The sequence below is a fragment of the Nerophis ophidion genome, linkage group LG28, assembly GCF_033978795.1.
Source record: "Nerophis ophidion isolate RoL-2023_Sa linkage group LG28, RoL_Noph_v1.0, whole genome shotgun sequence".
NCBI lineage: Eukaryota > Metazoa > Chordata > Actinopteri > Syngnathiformes > Syngnathidae > Nerophis > Nerophis ophidion.
This window is the reverse complement of record NC_084638.1, coordinates 29,305,233-29,325,388: the sequence shown is the minus strand read 5'-3', so window position 1 is coordinate 29,325,388 and position 20,156 is coordinate 29,305,233. Positions and strand designations below refer to the sequence as shown.

The 20,156-nt window shown below is 39.9% G+C and overlaps 1 protein-coding gene across 1 annotated transcript in view; it reads right to left on the bottom strand.

Moving 5' to 3' along the window:
• Positions 1–18,840, bottom strand: part of lg28h5orf15 (linkage group 28 C5orf15 homolog) — a 24,642-nt gene extending 5,802 nt beyond the window's left edge. Inside the window, exons 1-2 of the mRNA XM_061891389.1 lie at positions 18,681–18,840; positions 3,536–4,299 (exon numbers count right to left, since the gene is read on the bottom strand). Coding sequence (XP_061747373.1) covers positions 3,536–4,299; positions 18,681–18,792 — 876 coding nt within the window. The 5' untranslated portion in view covers positions 18,793–18,840. The remainder of the gene's footprint in view (positions 1–3,535; positions 4,300–18,680) is intronic.
• Positions 18,841–20,156: the final 1,316 nt, after the last annotated feature.

Below are 20,156 nucleotides of genomic sequence, written 5' to 3'. Positions count from 1 at the left end.
TAGCTCTTTTTGTTGGAGGCTCCCATCATAAACAATGTGAGGACGTGAGGAGCCCTCACCCTTGTGACGTCATCGTCTGCGACTTCCGGTAAAGGCAAGGCTTTTTTATCAGCACCAAAATTTGCGAACTTTATCGTCGATGTTCTCTACTAAATCCTTTCAGCAAAAATATGGCAATATCGCAAAATGATCAAGTATGACACATAGAATGGACCTGCTATCCCCGTTTAAATAAGAAAATCTCATTTCAGTAGGCCTTTAATAATAACAGAATATGTACGTATTTTGCTCATTTTAAGTATATGGCAGTGTATTAATTTCTTAGACGCGTCACAACGTTCGCTTTTCCCTTCAACAACATTACTAATCATGGCAGACTTCATGAGAGACAACATAGACTACTTTGGGACAAATGATGATTCAGAACCTTATATTTTTTTATCCTGAATATAAGGAGGATGACCTACAGGTTTTAGAAGCTGTGTGCTGAACATAGCTTTAGTGAAACACTAAGCACCATGTAGCAGTATTGCTAAGTGCGAAACAGAAAAAATGCTAACTATGAACATAAGACAAACACTTGTCTAATTTCACTAGGATGTCGACTGATTGGCTGTTTACATCTTCCTGTTCAGTTGAAGAAATAATCATACTCCTCACAAAAAAAGCAAGCGTTTCTTTGTGTCTTTATCGCCATCTCACCATCTAAGTTGGATTTCGAAGTTTACCAACTATTTGGTTTATGTCCTCAACCTTCTACTATCCAGGTGAGAGGCATGATTCCTCATCAAGAATTACCTTTCACCGACTCAGAGTCAATTTAGCATCTCAATGTCAATATAACAGTATAAGGTAGTTCGCTCTCTATGATCACAGCGCTGCTAAAGTTTATCTGTGTTAGCACTTATAGTAAAAATATCGGTAATACTTGGTTAATAATCAGTTCACGACATGTTTATGGCGTATTGTTGGCACTTCTTGTATGTTTTTACAGAGGACTTTGTGGGCGGAATAGTGTACTCCAGGGGTGTCCAAACTTTTTCCACTGAGGGCCGCACATGGAAAAATTAAAGCATGCGGGGGCCATTTTGATATGTTTTATTTTCAAACCTTAACAAAATATATGGCTTTTAAAAAAAATTATTTTACCTATAGGGTTTTCAGGGACCATAAAGGGACTCAGTTATTAAAATGTTAAAAATAAGTCAAATTTGTATTATTATTTTTTATTTAGCGCTTACTGTAAATCTCTATATCAACTTTAAAAAATAAAAAAAAAGGTTTTATGGCTTTTCTGTCAAAAAACTATCTGTATTTTTAATAATAAAACGGAAATATGCAGTATTTAGTAATTAGAGTCCTAAAAGATCAATAATGCAGGACACCATTGATTTTAATTATTTAATATTTTTGAGTAATTACAGTTATTACAGTTTACGAGATCAAATTCAGATATATCTGTCAATTTTACGTTTAAACTATTATTTTGTTTATTTTATGCTCTTTTGTCAAAGAAAACGTTTTTGTTTTTATATGGCAACTACACAATATATGCAATATTTACCACATAAAACATTTTAAAGTGAAATATTTGAACTAATTGGAGCTTTGAAAATAATTCATTATAACATGGATTTTTTTGTCATAATTATTTTTTTGGAGCAATGGCAAAAAAAAAAAAAAAAAAATGATTGATTGAAACTTGTAATTAGTAGATTGCACAGTACAGTATATATTCCGTACAATTGAACACTAAATGGTAAGACCCAAATAAGTTTTTCAACTTGTTTAAGTCGGGGTCCACGTTAATCAATTCATGGTAAAGATGGTTTTTACATGGTAAAATAAAGACAAGAGAAAAAAAAAAGCCTGCAAGGCAGCTTTGTGTCAACATTGCAACTTTTTCTCGATATATTTCACTTCATTCCAATATTTTTAATGTTCCTTTTTATTTTTGCAATAGCATTTACAGAATGTGTGGCGGGCCGGTAAACAATTAGTTTTGGGCCGCAAATGGACCACGGGCCGCACTTTAGACATCCCTGGTGTACTCCCATTGACTCAATTGTTAGCTGACTTTGGCTAATGTTTATTTACTATTTGGAATACATAAAAAAAAAACATTATAAGTGTTCTTGTCTTACCTAAGGGTTATGAATGATATGCATGCTTTAAAGAAAAGTGCAGTTCCACTTCAAAGGGGAACATTATCACAATTTCAAAAGGGTTAAAACCAATAAAAATCAGTTCCCAGTGGCGTATTTTATTTTTTGAAGTTTTTTTCAAAATTTTACCCGTCCCGGAATATCCCTAAAAAAAGCTTTGAAGTGCCTTATTTTCGCTATCTGCAAAGACACTCTCCATTTTCCTGTGACGTCACATAGCGATGCCAATACAAACAACGTGGCGGTTGCCCCAGCAAGATATAGCGACATTAGCTCGGATTCAGACTCGGATTTCAGCGGCTTAAGCGATTCAACAGAGTACAAATGTATTGAAACGGATGGTTGGAGTATGGAGGCAGATAGCAAAAACGAAATTGAAGAAGAAACTGATGCTATTGAGCGAATAGCTATTGACGCTATTCAACCATGTTTGCCTTCGCATCGCCGGTAAAATGTGCAGACTAACAATCGGAAGTTTCGCATCTTGTGACACCGGATCAACTTAAATCCGTCGATTGGTAAGTGTTTGTTGGCATTAAATGTGGGTGGAAGGAAACGCTGGATGTAAATATAGTTTCAAATGTACATACAGCTAGCCTAAATAGCATGTTAGCATCGATTAGCTGGCAGTCACGCCGCGACCAAATATGTCTGATTAGCACATAAGTCAACAACATCAACAAAACTCACCTTTGTGAATTCTTTGACTTTATCGTTGGAAATGCATCTGCAGGTTATCCATACATCTCTGTGCCATGTCTGCCTTAGCATCGCCGGTAAATAGCATCGATTAGCATGCCGTGCTAATCGATGCACATTCTACATAAATCAACTTGAATCCGTCCCTGATCGTGTTGTTACACACTCCGACAACACACCGACGAGGCATGATGTCGCCTAGGTACGGAAAACAGTCGAAAAAATGGAAAATAACAGAGCTGATTTGACTCGATGTGTATAATGTGTTTAACAAAATGGCCGATTGACTACCTAGGTGACGTCACGTTCTGACGTCATCGCTCCGAGAGTGATAAATACAAAGGCGTTTATTTCGCCAAAATTCACCCATTTAGAGTTCGGAAATCGGTTAAAAAAATATATGGTCTTTTTTTCTGCAACATCAAGGTATATATTGACGCTTACATAGGTCTGGTGATAATGTTCCCCTTTAAGGTCGGCAATATATTTGAATATTAGCAGCAGACTGTATGTGCTTCTGTCGGGACGCTTCGTTACTTACAAGATGTTGCAGTTTGCTGAGTCTGCATTCATTAAGCAGCGGAAAAAAGACTGATAGCTTCTTCTGCAGCGATGGTACTATGAAACATGATCTAGTGTGGATTATGCAAGCTGCTAAAGCACGGACTGACCTTCCTCTTGTTGTGGTAGGTGATGTAGATGATGGCCACCAGGAAGGCCAGGATGACCAGATGGAAGAAGAAGTGCGAGTCCTCATCCTCCGTGTTGTAGACGGCGGGACCCTTGTAGCTGACGTCTTGCTTCCCGAACGGCTCCTCCACCCGGATCAGCGTCTGGTCTTTGCCGTCGTCCTCGTTCTCCTCCAGGTGAAATTGGGCGTCCAGGTCTTCGCTGTCGCCATAATCGTCCTCGTCGTCCTCGTCCTCTTCCACGTATTGCTCTACGCCTTCTTTTCCGGCGGGCTGCAACATCTCCAGCTCAAAATCGTGAAGGACAGTGGGACTCTGAGTGTCCAAGGATTTGGAGTCCGTGGCGGTGGTCTCCTCGGCCGTGTACTTGGTAGGTTCAGGGGTTGTGACAGAGGCGGCCACGGTGGTGGCTTCTGGGTTGGAAGCGGCTTTGGTAGTGGCGGGTCTGTCAGTTGTGGACTTATTGGTCAGAGTATTAGCATTGGTTTCCTGTGATCTGGCAGGCTCGGATTCATCAGGCGTTTGCCCCGGTTTGCTGTCAGAGGAGGCGATGACGACCAGATCGTTGGCTTGGCTGGTCACGGTCTGGTTGATTTCAGGGAGCTGGCTCTTCACTGGTGCTGAGTCGTTGGCGGAGGTTGTTGCCGGAATTTTGGGGCCGGCTGGGGTTGACAAAAGTTCTGCTTGTGTGGTTACATTCTTTCCGCTTGTGGGGGAAAGACTTTCCGGTTTCTTTGTTGGTACATCTAAGACGTGGACAGAAACACATTATAAGCAACCAGTCACCCTTTTAGTCATTGGACTCCACAACATGGTGACAGTCTTTGACTCCTGACGCGTTGCAAACGACAGGTTGGAAATATGATCAACGTGCACACGTCCTGTCTGACCCTTGGTCCATTCCGTAGCGTGGGATCTGCGTTCAGTTACGGTTGAGCCAAAAAAAAAGGCTACATCGTGGAAATACCACATCCAAAGCCAGAGAAGACAATACTATTTTCATCCACCATCAAAACATCACTGCAGAAAATGTCTACTGGAGCACTTGTATTCAGAGGAGTGGAGTTTCACTTCCGTGTTTGGATTACAGTTTAGTCCACATTGATCACATAAAATGTAGAGTGTGACTGTAACTGCTTTTTGATTGATTGATACTTTTATTAGTAGATTGCACAGTTCAGTACATATTCCGTACAATTGACCACTAAATGGTAACACCCGAATAAGTTTTTCAACTTGTTTAAGTCGGGGTCCATGTTAATCAATTCATTTCTAAGATGAGATACAAACTCAGAAGAAAGTCGAGGCGTTTTTTGTTATTATCCTTGTCAAAAGACCTCTTCTCAAACCAATCACAAACTTTTAACTTCGAAATAAGAGTCCTACGAGTCACATCCGGGTCCAACTACACTAACCAAAAGGAAAAAGGAGTTACATTACAATCATGCTTTGTCAAAGATGTTTTGTAATGTAATCTGTGATATTTCTACCTTAATAAATGCTAGTACATCAGTTGAGAAATAAAGGAGGTACATTTTTTGGCAGTGTAAAATATTGTGTATAAACTGTTCTGCTTTATAGTCCTTAGTCAGTAACTCAACTTTTTGTGTAACCTTAATCACTAACAATTCGCACATGCTTCAGTTCCTGTGCTAATATTAGAATGATAAATGTTTTAAGAACTAACAAACTAACATTTTAATTGCAGGCCATTACCGAGGCATTTAACCTGGCAGCCACTACAGCTGCTAAGGGAGTGTTGTGAAGTCATTATCTTCCTAATGTGAACTCATTCAGCATCTACAATATTCACACAGTACATGAATACAATATTTCAAATCCAACACTAACGTTTAATGACGTACCAAAACACTATTAGACTCTAGCAATTAGTGACTTCCCAAAACACTATTAGACTAGCGTTTAGTGACGTACCAAAAAAATTGTAGATACTATCGTTTAGTGACGTACTAAAACTCAAGCAGAAACTGACCAGCGTTTAGTGAAGCACCAAAACACTAATAGACACTCGCGTTTAGTGACGTACCAAAACACTAGTACACACTAGCGTTTAGTGAAGTACCAAAACATTACAACACACTAGCAATTAGTGACGTATCAAAACATTAGTACACACTAGCGTTTAGAGACGTACCAAAACACTAGTACACACTAGCGTTTAGTGACATATCAAAACATTAGTACAATCTATCGTTTAAGCGATGTACCAAAACACCAGTATACACTAGCGTATAGTGAAGTACCAAAGCACCAGTATACACTAACGTTTAGTGAAATACCAAAACACTAGTATACACTTGACTAACGTTTAGTGAAGTACCGAAATTCTAGTATACACTAACGTTTAGTGAAGTACCAAAACATTGGTATACACTTGACTAGTGTTTAGTCAAAGACCAAAAATCTAGTATACACTAACATTTAGTCATATACCAAAACACTAGTATACACTAGCGTTTAGAGACGTACCAAAACACTAGTACACACTAGCGTTTAGTGACATATCAAAACATTAGTACACACTATCGTTTAAGCGATGTACCAAAACACCAGTATACACTAGCGTATAGTGAAGTACCAAAGCACCAATATACACTAACGTTTAGTGAAATACCAAAACACTAGTATACACTTGACTAACGTTTAGTGAAGTACCGAAATTCTAGTATACACTAACGTTTAGTGAAGTACCAAAACATTGGTATACACTTGACTAGTGTTTAGTCAAAGACCAAAAATCTAGTACACACTAACATTTAGTCATATACCAAAACACTAGTATACACTAGCGTTTAGTCAAGTACCAAAACACTTGTATACACTAGCATTTAGTCAAGTACCAAAATTCTAGTATACACTAACGTTTAGTGAAGTACTAAAAGATTAGTATACACTCGACTAGTGTTTAGTCAAAGACCAAAACACTAATATACACAAGCATTTAGTCAATTACCAAAACACTAGTATACACTAGCGTTTAGTCAAGTACCAAAACACTTGTATACACTAGTATTTAGTGAGGTACCAAAACACTAGTATACACTAGCATTTAGTCAAGTACCAAAATACTAGTATACACTAGCGTTTAGTGAGGTACCAAAACACTAGTATACACTAGCGTTTAGTCAAGTACCAAAATTCTAGTATACACTAACGTTTAGTGAAGTACTAAAAGATTAGTATACACTTGACTAGTGTTTAGTCAAAGACCAAAACACTAATATACACAAGCATTTAGTCAATTACCAAAACACTAGTATACACTAGCGTTTAGTCAAGTACCAAAACACTTGTATACACTAGTATTTAGTGAGGTACCAAAACACTAGTATACACTAGCATTTAGTCAAGTACCAAAATACTAGTATACACTAGCGTTTAGTGAAGTACCAAAACACTAGTATACACTAGCGTTTAGTGAAGTACCAAAACACTAGTATACACTAGCGTTTAGTCAAGTACCAAAATTCTAGTATACACTAACGTTTAGTGAAGTACTAAAAGATTAGTATACACTTGACTAGTGTTTAGTCAAAGACCAAAACACTAATATACACAAGCATTTAGTCAATTACCAAAACACTAGTATACACTAGCGTTTAGTCAAGTACCAAAACACGTGTATACACTAGCATTTAGTGAGGTACCAAAACACTAGTATACACTAGCATTTAGTCAAGTACCAAAATACTAGTATACACTAGCGTTTAGTGAGGTACCAAAACATTAGTATACACTAGTGTTTAGTGAAGTACCAAAACACTAGTATACACTAGTGTTTAGTGAGGTACCAAAACATTAGTATACACTAGTGTTTAGTGAGGTACCAAAACACTAGTATACACTAGTGTTTAGTGAGGTACCAAAACACTAGTATACACTAGCGTTGAGTCAAGTACCAAAACTCTAGGATACACTAGTGTTTAGTTAGGTACCAAAACACTAGTACATAATAGCGTTTAGTCAAGTACCAAAATACTAGTATACACTAGCGTTTAGTGAGGTACCAAAACATTAGTATACACTAGCATTTCGTCAAGTACCAAAATACTAGTATACACTAGCGTTTAGTGAGGTACCAAAACATTAGTATACACTAGTGTTTAGTGAGGTACCAAAACACTAGTATACACTAGCGTTAAGTCAAGTACCAAAACTCTAGGATACACTAGTGTTTAGTTAGGTACCAAAACACTAGTACACAATAGCGTTTAGTGAAAAACCAAAACACTAGTAGACACTGGCGTTTTGTGACGTACCAAAACACTCGTAGACACTATCGTTTAGCGATGTACCAAAACGCTAGTATACACTAGCGTTTCGTGTAGTACCAAAGCACCAGTATACACTAGCGTTTAGTGAAGTACCAAAACACTAGTATACACTTGACTAACGTTTAGTTCAGTACCAAAATACTAGTATATACTAACGTCTAGTGAAGTACCAAAACACCAGTATACAATAGCGTTTAGTCAAGTACCAAAACATTGGTATACACTTGACAAAAGTTTAGTCAAGTACCAAAACATTGGTAAAATCTTGACTAGTGTTTAGTCAAGGACCAAAACACTAGTATACACTAGCGTTTAGTCAAGTACCAAAACACTTTTATACACTAGCATTTAGTGAGGTACCAAAACACTAGTATACACTAGTGTTTAGTGAAGCACCAAAACACTAGTATACACTAGCATTTAGTGACAAACCAAAACACTAGTAAACACTAGCGCTTTGTGACGTACCAAAACACTCGTAGACACTATCGTTTAGCAATGTACAAAAACACTAGTATACACTAACGTTTAGTGAAGTACCAAAACACTAGCATACACTTGACTAACGTTTAGTAAAGTACCAAAATGCTAGTATACACAAAAGTTTAGTTAAGTACCAAAAGAGTAGTATACACTAGCTTTAGTCAAGTACCAAAACATTAGTATACACTTGACTAGTGTTTAGTCAAAGACCAAAAAACTAGTATACACTAGCGTTTAGTCAATTACCAAAACACTAGTATACATAAGGGTTTAGTACCAAAACACTTGTATACACTGGCATTTAGTGAGGTACCAAAACACTAGTATACACTAGCATTTAGTCAAGTACCAAAATAGCGTTTAGTCAAGTACCAAAATACTAGTATACACTAGCGTTGAGTGAGGTACCACAACACTAGTATACACTAGTGTTTAGTGAGGTACCAAAACACTAGTATACACTAGTGTTTAGTGAGGTACCAAAACACTAGTATACACTAGTGTTTTGTGAGGTACCAAAACACTAGTACACACTAGCGTTTAGTGACAAACCAAAACACTAGTCGACACTTGCGTTTTGTGACGTACCAAACACTCGTAGACACTATCGTTTAGCCATGTACCAAAACACTAGGATACACTAGTATTTAGTGAGGTACCAAAACACTAGTAGACACTAGCGTTTAGTGACAAACCAAAACACTTGTAGACACTAGCGTTTAATTAAAGACCAAAACACTAGAATAGGCTAGCGTTTAGTGAGGTACCAAAACACCAGTATACACTAACGTTTAGTGACGTACCAAAACACTAGTATACACTAGCGTTTAGTCAAGTAACAAAACACTAGTATACACTCGCGTTTAGTGACGTACCAAAACACTAGTATACACTAGCGTTTAGTCAAGTACCAAAACACTAGTATACACTCGCGTTTAATCGAGTACCAAAACACTAGTATACACTAGCGTTTAATCGAGTACCAAAACACTAGTATAAACCAGCGTTTGAGTACCAAAACACTAGTATACGCTAGCGTTTAGTCGAGTACCAAAACACTAGTATAGACTAGTGTTTAGTCGAGTACCAAAATACTAGTATACGCTAGCGTTTAGTAAGGTACCAAAACACCAGTATACACTAACGTTTAGTGACGTAACAAAACACTAGTATACACTAGCATTTATTCAAGTACCAAAACACTAATATACACTTGCGTTTAATAGAGTACCAAAACACTAGTATACACTAGCACAGGGGTAGGGAACCTATGGTTCTAGAGCCAGATGTGGTTCTTTTGATGACTGCAACTGGCTATCAGATAAATCTTAGCTGAAATTGTTTAACACAATAAGTAATGAATAATTTTGCTGGTAATCAAAGTGTTAAAAATAACATTCAAAATATAAAACATGCTCATGCACTTTAATCCGTCCATCCATTTTCTACCGCACCTGTTCAAGAAGTTGCATTATCGGTAAGAAGTATTTTATTTCTTATTGGTTAGCTTCAGAATAAAAATGTTATTGAAAATAATAAGGCACTTATTGTACTGTAAAAATGTTGTTAATAATTAAAAATGCATGCATTTAGTTGTATTCAGTGTTAAAAAACATTATATGGCTCTAAAGGAAATATATTTAAAATATTTGGCTTTTATGGCTCTCTCAGCCAAAAAGGTTCCCGACCCCTGCACTAGCGTTTAATCGAGTACCAAAACAGTAGTATACACTAGTTTTTAGTCGAGTACCAAAACACTAGTATACAGTAGCGTTTAGCCAACATAGCTGATCAGGTTGCCCGGGAGGAGGACATGGGGGGATTTGAAGCACTGAGCCACGGGTTCCGAGGGGAGAAAGGAACTATTCATCAACATGGACTGCAAGAAGCATAAACACATTAGTGAACAGAAAGAAGGTCTTTGTGGCAACGCAACTTAAAGAAGGCATTGACAACATAAATGCAGTCCATCTACGTGTTACCTGAGGGAGACACTCTGGTAGCAGTACTTTTTAAACCTTTTAAACATGTTTAATACCTGAAGGATTTCTTTGTTCGTATAAGAATGTATTTCGGTGTCACAAAGGTGTTAGAAACTTTAAGGTTGCATTAAATGTAGTTTTTCATTTCTGTGTGTGACTCAGTAATCCGACACACTTCCTTGTGTGTTGACGGTAAGGACATAGGTGTGTCAGGAACAATGACAGAAGGACATGAAACACGTAGGCACAAAATAAAATCAGTAGCTCCGGCTACAATGACTCAGATGTCATTCAGACGCTCGCTGCTTTTTACCATACTTCAAAAAGGAGCCTCCTTATTTCGCTCAAATTCAAAAGAGCGCCACAGTCTTCAGGAACAAATCCCACATGACAAGGACATCTGCGTCGAATCACTGCATATTAGTAAATGCAACAAAAGTAGTATTAATATTACTTACCTGTATACAGCACCAGAGCACAAAAGAAGAGTCATGTGTGTGGTGTCCAGGTCTGTGGGACCCGTTTTCATTTTTTATTAAAAGAAAAATTATATCATTAATTAATTTTTCAAACTGAGACTCACTGACATTGGCTCATTTTCTGTAAAGAACATATATCAGAATACATATTTTAACGACCCACACACCATACACCCCCTCCTCACATTTCTATTACATATAAGATGACGCAGGGCTAATAGAAGTGTGGAAATTGATGTTCTGTGTAACACACACACACACACACACACACACACCAGACCTACACAGGAGGAGGACAGAGTGTGAGTACACAGAACATCGGAGGGTCAAATGTGCGAGAAAAAGAGAGCAGACAGTGTTGAAAAACAATGTTGCAACCTTGTATGGATGTAGCCGCCGATGTAATCCCATGCTAGTTAGCAAGTCTAGCACGCAAGTGTCTATCGGTCCAAAACGGCCCGATGTGTCCACATCCAGAAGTGTCTGGCGGTCGTACGTGATCACGGAGTGACCACGATGTGAGCCAGCCATAAAGTTTGTGGAATTGTCCGGTATTTCTGCCAACGGCGCCCGGACGGGCTGCGCTCTCGAGGAGCTGCTGCTAAAGATGGAACATTTGGCAGAAATACCGGACAATTCCACAAACTTTATGGCTGGCTCACATCGTGGTCACTCCGTGATCACGTACGACCGCCAGACACTTCTGGATGTGGACACATCGGGCCGTTTTGGACCGATAGACACTTGCGTGCTAGACTTGCTAACTAGCATGGGATTACATCGGCGGCTACATCCAGCGGCCTGTGAAGCAGGGGAGTCTAGTAGCAGTGGGGGCCGTCTACGGAGCAGACGCCAGCGGTGTGATCGGAAACGCGGATGCCGAGCGGGGCTAAAAACAAAGCAGAAGGCTAATCCCCACAGAACACCACTTTCCTCCATCCCGAAGACGGATTTAGATGGAAAATGCGCGACTACTGGTCTGGGTAAGGAGTCTGTTAAATTAGAACAAGTTGTTTCTGCTTTGAGTGTTTCAGAGTTGGACATGTGTTTTACTGAGGTGGCTAACTATGATGCGTGCAGTTTATCAAAGCAACAAACAAACAATCGGAAAATCCCCGTTACTGAGGTGGCTAACCATGATGCGTGCAGTTTATCAAAGCAACAAACAAACAATCGGAAAATCCCCGTTACTGAGGTGGCTAACCATGATGCGTGCAGTTTATCAAAGCAACAATCAAACAATCGGAAAATTCCTGTCGTATCAATTCCTAGATATGGTCGTAACTATACTAAATGCACTGGGCATAATAAACACAACATTATTAATATTGCTACTACGGATAATTTGATCAAAAACTCCCTAAAACAGCCCACTACCTATAATGTAGGTTTTTTAAACATAAGATCATTGTCTCCCAAAACGTTGTTAGTTAATGATATTATCAGAGACAACAATCTTAACGTCATCGGTCTCAGCGAAACCTGGCTTAAACCAAACGACTTTTTTGCGCTAAATGAGGCATGTCCTCCTAACTTTACACATGCGCATATTGCCCGTCCGCTCAAAAGGGGTGGGGGGGTCGCACTAATATACAACGAAAACTTTAACCTTAGTCCTAACATAAATAATAAATATAAATCGTTTGAGGTGCTTACTATGAGGTCTGTCACACCGCTGCCTCTACACCTGGCTGTTATCTACCGCCCCCCAGGGCCCTATTCGGACTTTATTAATGAATTCTCAGAGTTCGTTGCTGATCTAGTGACACACGCCGATAATATAATCATAATGGGGGACTTTAATATCCATATGAATACCCCATCGGACCCACCGTGCGTAGCGCTCCAGACTGTAATTGATAGCTGTGGTCTCACACAAATAATAAATGAACCCACGCATCGCAACGGTAATACGATAGACCTAGTGCTTGTCAGGGGCATCACCGTTTCCAAAGTTACGATACTCCCGTATACTAAAGTATTGTCCGATCATTACCTTATAAAATTCGAGGTTCAGACGCATGTTCGTCAAACTAATAATAATAATAACTGCTATAGCAGCCGCAACATTAATACAGCCACAACGACAACTCTTGCGGACCTACTGCCCTCGGTAATGGCACCATTCCCAAAGTATGTGGGCTCTATTGATAACCTCACTAACAACTTTAACGACGCCCTGCGCGAAACCATTGATAACATAGCACCGCTAAAGTTAAAAAAGGCTCCAAAAAAGCGCACCCCGTGGTTTACAGAAGAAACTAGAGCTCAGAAATTATTATGCAGAAAGCTGGAACGCAAATGGCGCACGACTAAACTTGAGGTGCACCATCAAGCATGGAGTGATGGTTTAATAACTTATAAACGCATGCTTACCTTAGCTAAAGCTAAATATTACTCAAATCTCATCCACCGTAATAAAAACGATCCTAAATTTTTGTTTAGTACGGTAGCATCGCTAACCCAACAAGGGACTCCTTCCAGTAGCTTAACCCACTCAGCTGATGACTTTATGCAATTCTTTAGTAAGAAAATTGAAGTCATTAGAAAGGAGATTAAAGACAATGCGTCCCAGCTACAACGGGGTTCTATTAACACTGACACGATTGCATATACGGCGGATACTGCCCTCCAAAATAGTTTCTCTCGTTTTGAGGAAATAACATTAGAGGAATTGTTACAACGTGTTAAGGGAATAAAACAGACAACATGTTTACTTGACCCTCTTCCTGGGAAACTGATCAAGGAACTCTTTGTATTATTAGGTCCATCAGTGCTAAATATTATAAACTTATCACTCTCCTCGGGCACTGTTCCCCTAGCATTCAAAAAAGCGGTTATTCATCCTCTTCTTAAAAGACCTAACCTCGATCCTGACCTCATGGTAAATTACCGACCGGTGTCTCACCTTCCCTTTATTTCAAAAATCCTTGAAAAAATTGTTGCGGAGCAGTTAAATGAACACTTAGCGTCTAACAATCTATGTGAAACCTTTCAATCCGGTTTCAGGGCAAATCACTCGACGGAGACAGCCCTCGCAAAAATGACTAATGATCTATTGCTAACGATGGATTCTGATGCGTCATCTATGTTGCTGCTCCTCGATCTTAGCGCTGCTTTCGATACCGTCGATCATAATATTTTATTAGAACGTATCAAAACACGAATTGGTATGTCAGACTTAGCCCTGTCTTGGTTTAACTCTTATCTTACTGATAGGATGCAGTGTGTCTCCCATAACAATGTGACCTCGGACTACGTTAAGGTAACGTGTGGAGTTCCCCAGGGTTCGGTCCTTGGCCCTGCACTCTTCAGCATCTACATGCTGCCGCTAGGTGACATCATACGCAAATACGGTGTTAGCTTTCACTGTTATGCTGATGACACCCAACTCTACATGCCCCTAAAGCTGACCAACACGCCGGATTGTAGTCAGCTGGAGGCGTGTCTTAATGAAATTAAACAATGGATGTCCGCTAACTTTTTGCAACTCAACGCCAAAAAAACGGAAATGCTGATTATCGGTCCTGCTAGACACCGAACTCTATTTAATAATACAACTCTAACATTTGACAACCAAACAATTAAACAAGGCGACACGGTAAAGAATCTGGGTATTATCTTCGACCCAACTCTCTCCTTTGAGGCACACATTAAAAGCGTTACTAAAACGGCCTTCTTTCATCTCCGTAACATCGCTAAAATTCGCTCCATTCTGTCCACTAAAGACGCTGAGATCATTATCCATGCGTTTGTTACGTCTCGCCTCGACTACTGTAACGTATTATTTTCGGGTCTCCCCATGTCTAGCATTAAAAGATTACAGTTGGTACAAAATGCGGCTGCTAGACTTTTGACAAGAACAAGAAAGTTTGATCACATTACGCCTGTACTGGCTCACCTGCACTGGCTTCCTGTGCACTTAAGATGTGACTTTAAGGTTTTACTACTTACGTATAAAATACTACACGGTCTAGCTCCATCTTATCTTGCCGATTGTATTGTACCATATGTCCCGGCAAGAAATCTGCGTTCAAAGGATTCCGGCTTATTAGTGATTCCCAAAGCCCAAAAAAAGTCTGCGGGCTATAGAGCATTTTCCGTTCGGGCTCCAGTACTCTGGAATACCCTCCCGGTAACAGTTCGCGATGCCACCTCAGTAGAAGCATTTAAGTCTCACCTTAAAACTCATTTGTATACTCTAGCCTTTAAATAGACTCCCTTTTTAGACCAGTTGATCTGCCGTTTCTTTTCTTTTTCTTCTATGTCCCACTCTCCCGTGTGGAGGGGGTCCGGTCCGATCCGGTGGCCATGTACTGCTCGCCTGTGTATCGGCTGGGGACATCTCTGCGCTGCTGGTCCGCCTACGCTTGGGATGGTTTCCTGCTGGCTCCGCTGTGAACGGGACTCTCGCTGCTGTGTCTTGGATCCTCTTTGGACTGGACTCCCGCGACTGTGTTGTATCCATTGTGGATTGAACTTTCACAGTATCATGTTAGACCCGCTCGACATCCATTGCTTTCCTCCTCTCTAAGGTTCTCATAGTCATCATTGTCACCGACGTCCCACTGGGTCATTATTGTCACCAATGTCCCACTGGGTGTGAGTTTTCCTTGCCCTTATGTGGGCCTACCGAGGATGTCGTGGTGGTTTGTGCAGCCCTTTGAGACACTAGTGATTTAGGGCTATATAAGTAAACATTGATTGATTGATTGATTGTATGGGAACCGCAGGTGCAGAAACACGAAAGAAGAATCCCTGTGGGATGCAGAAACTGGCAAAGAAATTTTCCCTGCAACGTTCATATTGTTGTTACTCAGCCAGCGTTTGTGGGTCTGATGGACCCGTTGCATTTAGTGCGGCATTTACTTTTATTTTAAAATACTGAACAGATGTTTATTTGGATAAGGTAAACATCTGTTCAGTATTTTAACATAAAAATGTTTGATTATGAGGCATTAAAAGCCACAAAATCCAATGGGTCCATCAGACCCACAAACGCTGGCTGAGTAGCAACAATATGAACATTACACAAGGGCTAACAGCTTTACTTCATTTATGACCACGTGTATTTTCTGTCTACATGATAGCACCTTCAAACTGACATTGTTTGTTTTTGACGTAGTTTAGGGCAGTTGTGGCAGATGTACGGCCCGCGAGCCGGATCAGGCCCGCAAACATGTTTTACCCGACCCGCGGGATGAGTTTGCCAGGTATAAAAATTAACCTGAATTTTTTTAATTAAAGAAACTGCTGTTCTAAATGTGTCCACTAGATGTCACAATAGCAATTATTTGTATCTTTGTAAATGATGCTACATATGTAAAGAAAAATAAACAACATGTTAGTGCACTGGTCGAGGAAAATGAGCAAACTACATAAATAACGTTGTGTAATTTGATTTTGTCTTTATTTTTGTTATCTTGGTAGATTGAAAATTAACACCTGTGAGTTGACATTATCACACCATTTAGTCAGAGAATATTAATAATGACAAATAAAGCTAGAGTAATAATAATATTAAAAAAACGACATTATGATTTGTACATTTTCAGAATGTGCGTGTTCTATTTTTAAACCAAGAAAACAATCTCAAGTTGTCTTTATTTTTAAGTTATCGTGCCGTGATTTGACAAGTCCGGCCCACTTGGGAGTAGATTTTTCTCCATGTGGACCCCCCCGATCTAGAATGAGTTTGACATCCCTGGTTTAGTGTCTTTCTACTGATGAGTTTGATTAAAAACGAGGACTGTTATCATATATTACAGGCAGGAAAACGTCACAGGCTGAACTGTGCATGAAGCCTGGTGCTCTCTGCAGTTAATAAATACTGTCAAGCAGAACACAAGCTATAAAGATGCAATAATTCCTCAGTTTAAAGGCCTACTGAAACCCACTACTACTGACCACGCAGTCTGATAGTTTATATATCAATGATGAAATATTAACATTGCAACACATGCCAATACGGCCTTTTTAGTTTACTAAATTGCAATTTTAAATTTCCAGCGAGGTATCCTGTTGAAAACGTCGAGGTATGATGACGCGTGCGCGTGACGTCACCGGTGGTGGCGGACACGTTCTCCCAGCACCGCTCACGGCTAAAAGTCGTCTGTTTTTATCGCATAATTACACAGTATTTTGGACATCTGTGTTGCTGAATATTTTGCAATTTGTTCAATTAATAATGGAAACTACAAATACGAAAGATGTTGGTGGAAAGCGGAGGATTGCAGCTGCCTTTAGCAACACAAACACAGCCGGTGTTTCCTTGTTTGTTGTGAAGCTTTAATATGGAACAGAGCGGTCAAGCGAACAAGGTTCCCGACCACATGTCAACCGGTGAGAAAATTGTGGTAATAAGTCGGCTCTTACCGTAAACATGAGCGGAGCTTGTGTCGTTCTTCCTGCAGCTGTCAAAGAGGCAGCTGCGACTTTCTTGGCTCCTCCATGGCTTCCCTCAGAGACACTGGCGGTCACCACACCCCTCCGACTTTCAGGTATGACTATATAACCTCACTAAAACACTAGTAACACAATAAGCAGATAAAGGATTTTCCAGAATTATCCTAGTAAATGTGTCTAATAACATCTGAATCTCTCCTACTGCCCTCGTCTTCTTTTTTTTTCTTCTTCTAGTCCAGTGGTTCTTAACCTGGGTTCGACCGAACCCAAGGGTGTTCGGTTAGTCGGCATCAGGGGTTTGGCGGAAGACAAAACACACCCGACTCATCGTGTAAATAAAAACTTCTCCCTATCGGCATATTACGGCTACGGCAACAGCAGAAGTCAGACTGATTTACAGGAGTGTAATTTGTTGTGAGTTTATGCACTGTGTCGGTTTTGTTGTTTGAACAAGGTGATGTTCATGCACTGTTCATTTTGTGCACCAGTAAAAAAAACATGGTAACACTTCGGTATGGGGAACATATTCACCATTAATTAGTTGTTTATTAACATGCAAATTAGTAACTTATTGGCTCTTAACTAGTCATTAAGTGCTTATTAATGCCTTATTCGGCATGGCCTTAATATAACCCTAACCCTTCACCCCTGACCCTAACCAAATAACTCTATATTAAGTCTTTATTACTTAGAATTATGTTCCCCTAGTGTTCAAATAACGCTAAATTAAGTCTGTGTTACTTAGAATATGTTTCCCATACTAAAATGTTACCAAAACCATTACTTTGTCTTGAATTTGAAAAAAACTACTTTTTTTTTTCACTAAAGAAGGGTTTGGTGAATGCGCATATGAAACTGGTGGGGTTTGGTACCGCCAACAAGGTTAAGAACCACTTTTCTAGTCCTTCACTCTCACTATCCTCATCCATGAATCTTACATCCTCGCTCAAATAAATGGGGAAATTGTCGCTTTCTCGGTCCGAATCGCTCTAGCTGCTGGTGGCCATGATTGCAAACAATGTGAGCTCTACAATCAGTGACGTCACGCGCACATCGTCTGCTACTTCCTGTACAGGCAAAGCTTTTTTATTAACGACCAAAAGTTGAAAACTTTATCGTCTATGTTCTCTACTAAATCCTTTCAGCAAAAATATGGTAATATCGCGAAATGATGAAGTATGACACATAGAATGGACCTGCTACCCTCGTTTAAATAAGAACATTTCATTTCAGTAGGCCTTTAAGTCTCATGTTATGGTGAAAATTTTGATTGTACTGCTATAAAGACATCATGTCACAATATAATGTAATAATGTGACACAATAGTGAAAAGTAGATATAATGTTATGACACAATTTGTCGTCCTGTCAATCAAAACCTGTTAGCATTCTGCTTTAGCCACGTAGCCTTAGCGGGCTAACTATCAGACAACCGGTAAAGCTGTCACGAAAACTACCATTAACCCGCAGGAACACGAATTTACCTGCTGTAGTGATGTTCGTCGGAGCCCCCAGGCAGCCACCGAGCAAGAGGTGGAGGTAAATAAGCAAAGAGACGGCGCGAATGCTCTTCCTACTCGGCTCCATCGACGCCATGTTCGCTGTGACTGTCCAGGAAGACTTGGAGGGGGAGTGGCTTAAAATGGATCACGTGACAGTGGCGGCCAGGAAGTGGTGAAATAACCGGGCTAGTGTTTTATTTTGAAAAGCAACATACTTCCTGTACAAGGATTGTCATCCTAAAGCAGGGGTCTCAAACTCAATTTACCTGGGGGCCACTGGATGCAGAGTCTGGGTGAGGCTGGGCCGCGAGAAAATTGTTTATTAAAAAACAATATTTTTAAATGTCTTTATTTTTATTTTCAACACAAAATAAAATCTATATCTAAATGAAACAAAATGAGGATTAAGTAATGTGAGGCAATGCAAATTAAACAATAAAAAAAAAAAACATAAGTGAATTGTATTTATATAGCGCTTTTCTCTAGTGACTCAAAGCACTTTACATAGTGAAACCCAATATCTATTTAAACCAGTGTGGGTGGGCGTATTGCCCAAGGACACAACGGCACATGGCGGAAGCGGAGATCGAACCTATAACCCTCAAGCTGCTGGCATGGCTCTCTACCAACCGAGCAATACCGCCTAGTTGTAGCCAAAACCACATTTTGTTTACGTCAACTTCGTTGTTACCTATCTGCAACGCTCGCAACTTTCTTAGAGCCCACAAATTCCACCTCTGCAATCAAGCCACCAGTGCAATTCAAACACTTATGTTTGAATTTTTCTTATCCAGGTTATCGGGGACTGTTATTACTGACGGACAGGTTTTGCAGTGTGACTGCAGTCAGGCATGTAAGAAAACCCTCGTCTCCATGGCAACGTTTCTGTCACTTTCACTCATTTGCCGCTTTTCCACTAACGCAGGGGTAGGCAACCCAGAACTTTGAAAGAGCCATTTTGAACCCAAATAACGAAAATCGTCTCGCCGCGGAGTTTACAGTTACGGTAGCACAATTAGCCACGAACGGGCTAACAACACGACTAACGTGTTACACGTCCGATTCGCCCACCGACTGTCGGAGTATCAGCGCTCGGGTCAGGTGCACCAGAGTTTTGTATTGTCGCTCGGTTGTTCGGCGGAGTGCTTCGGAAGCTATCGGGCGGCTCGTCTCCCCGGCGCCGGGGGAGGGAGCGAGAGAGAGAGAGGATAACACAACGCTGTCAAGCGCCATTCATTAAAAACTTGCGGGCCGTACTAACATTAAACTTTTATATTAAGGTGGGGGCCGCAAAATAACGTCTCGCGGCCCGGGTGTCTGAGAACCCTGTCCTAAAGTTATCCCAATGTTTATTTTTAATTTTTTTTTCCTCCATGTACAAAAATAAAGTATTATGATGTGTCCTGTGACATCGAAGGCAACACAGAAAAGCAAAAAAAAAAAAAAAAAAAAGAAAAT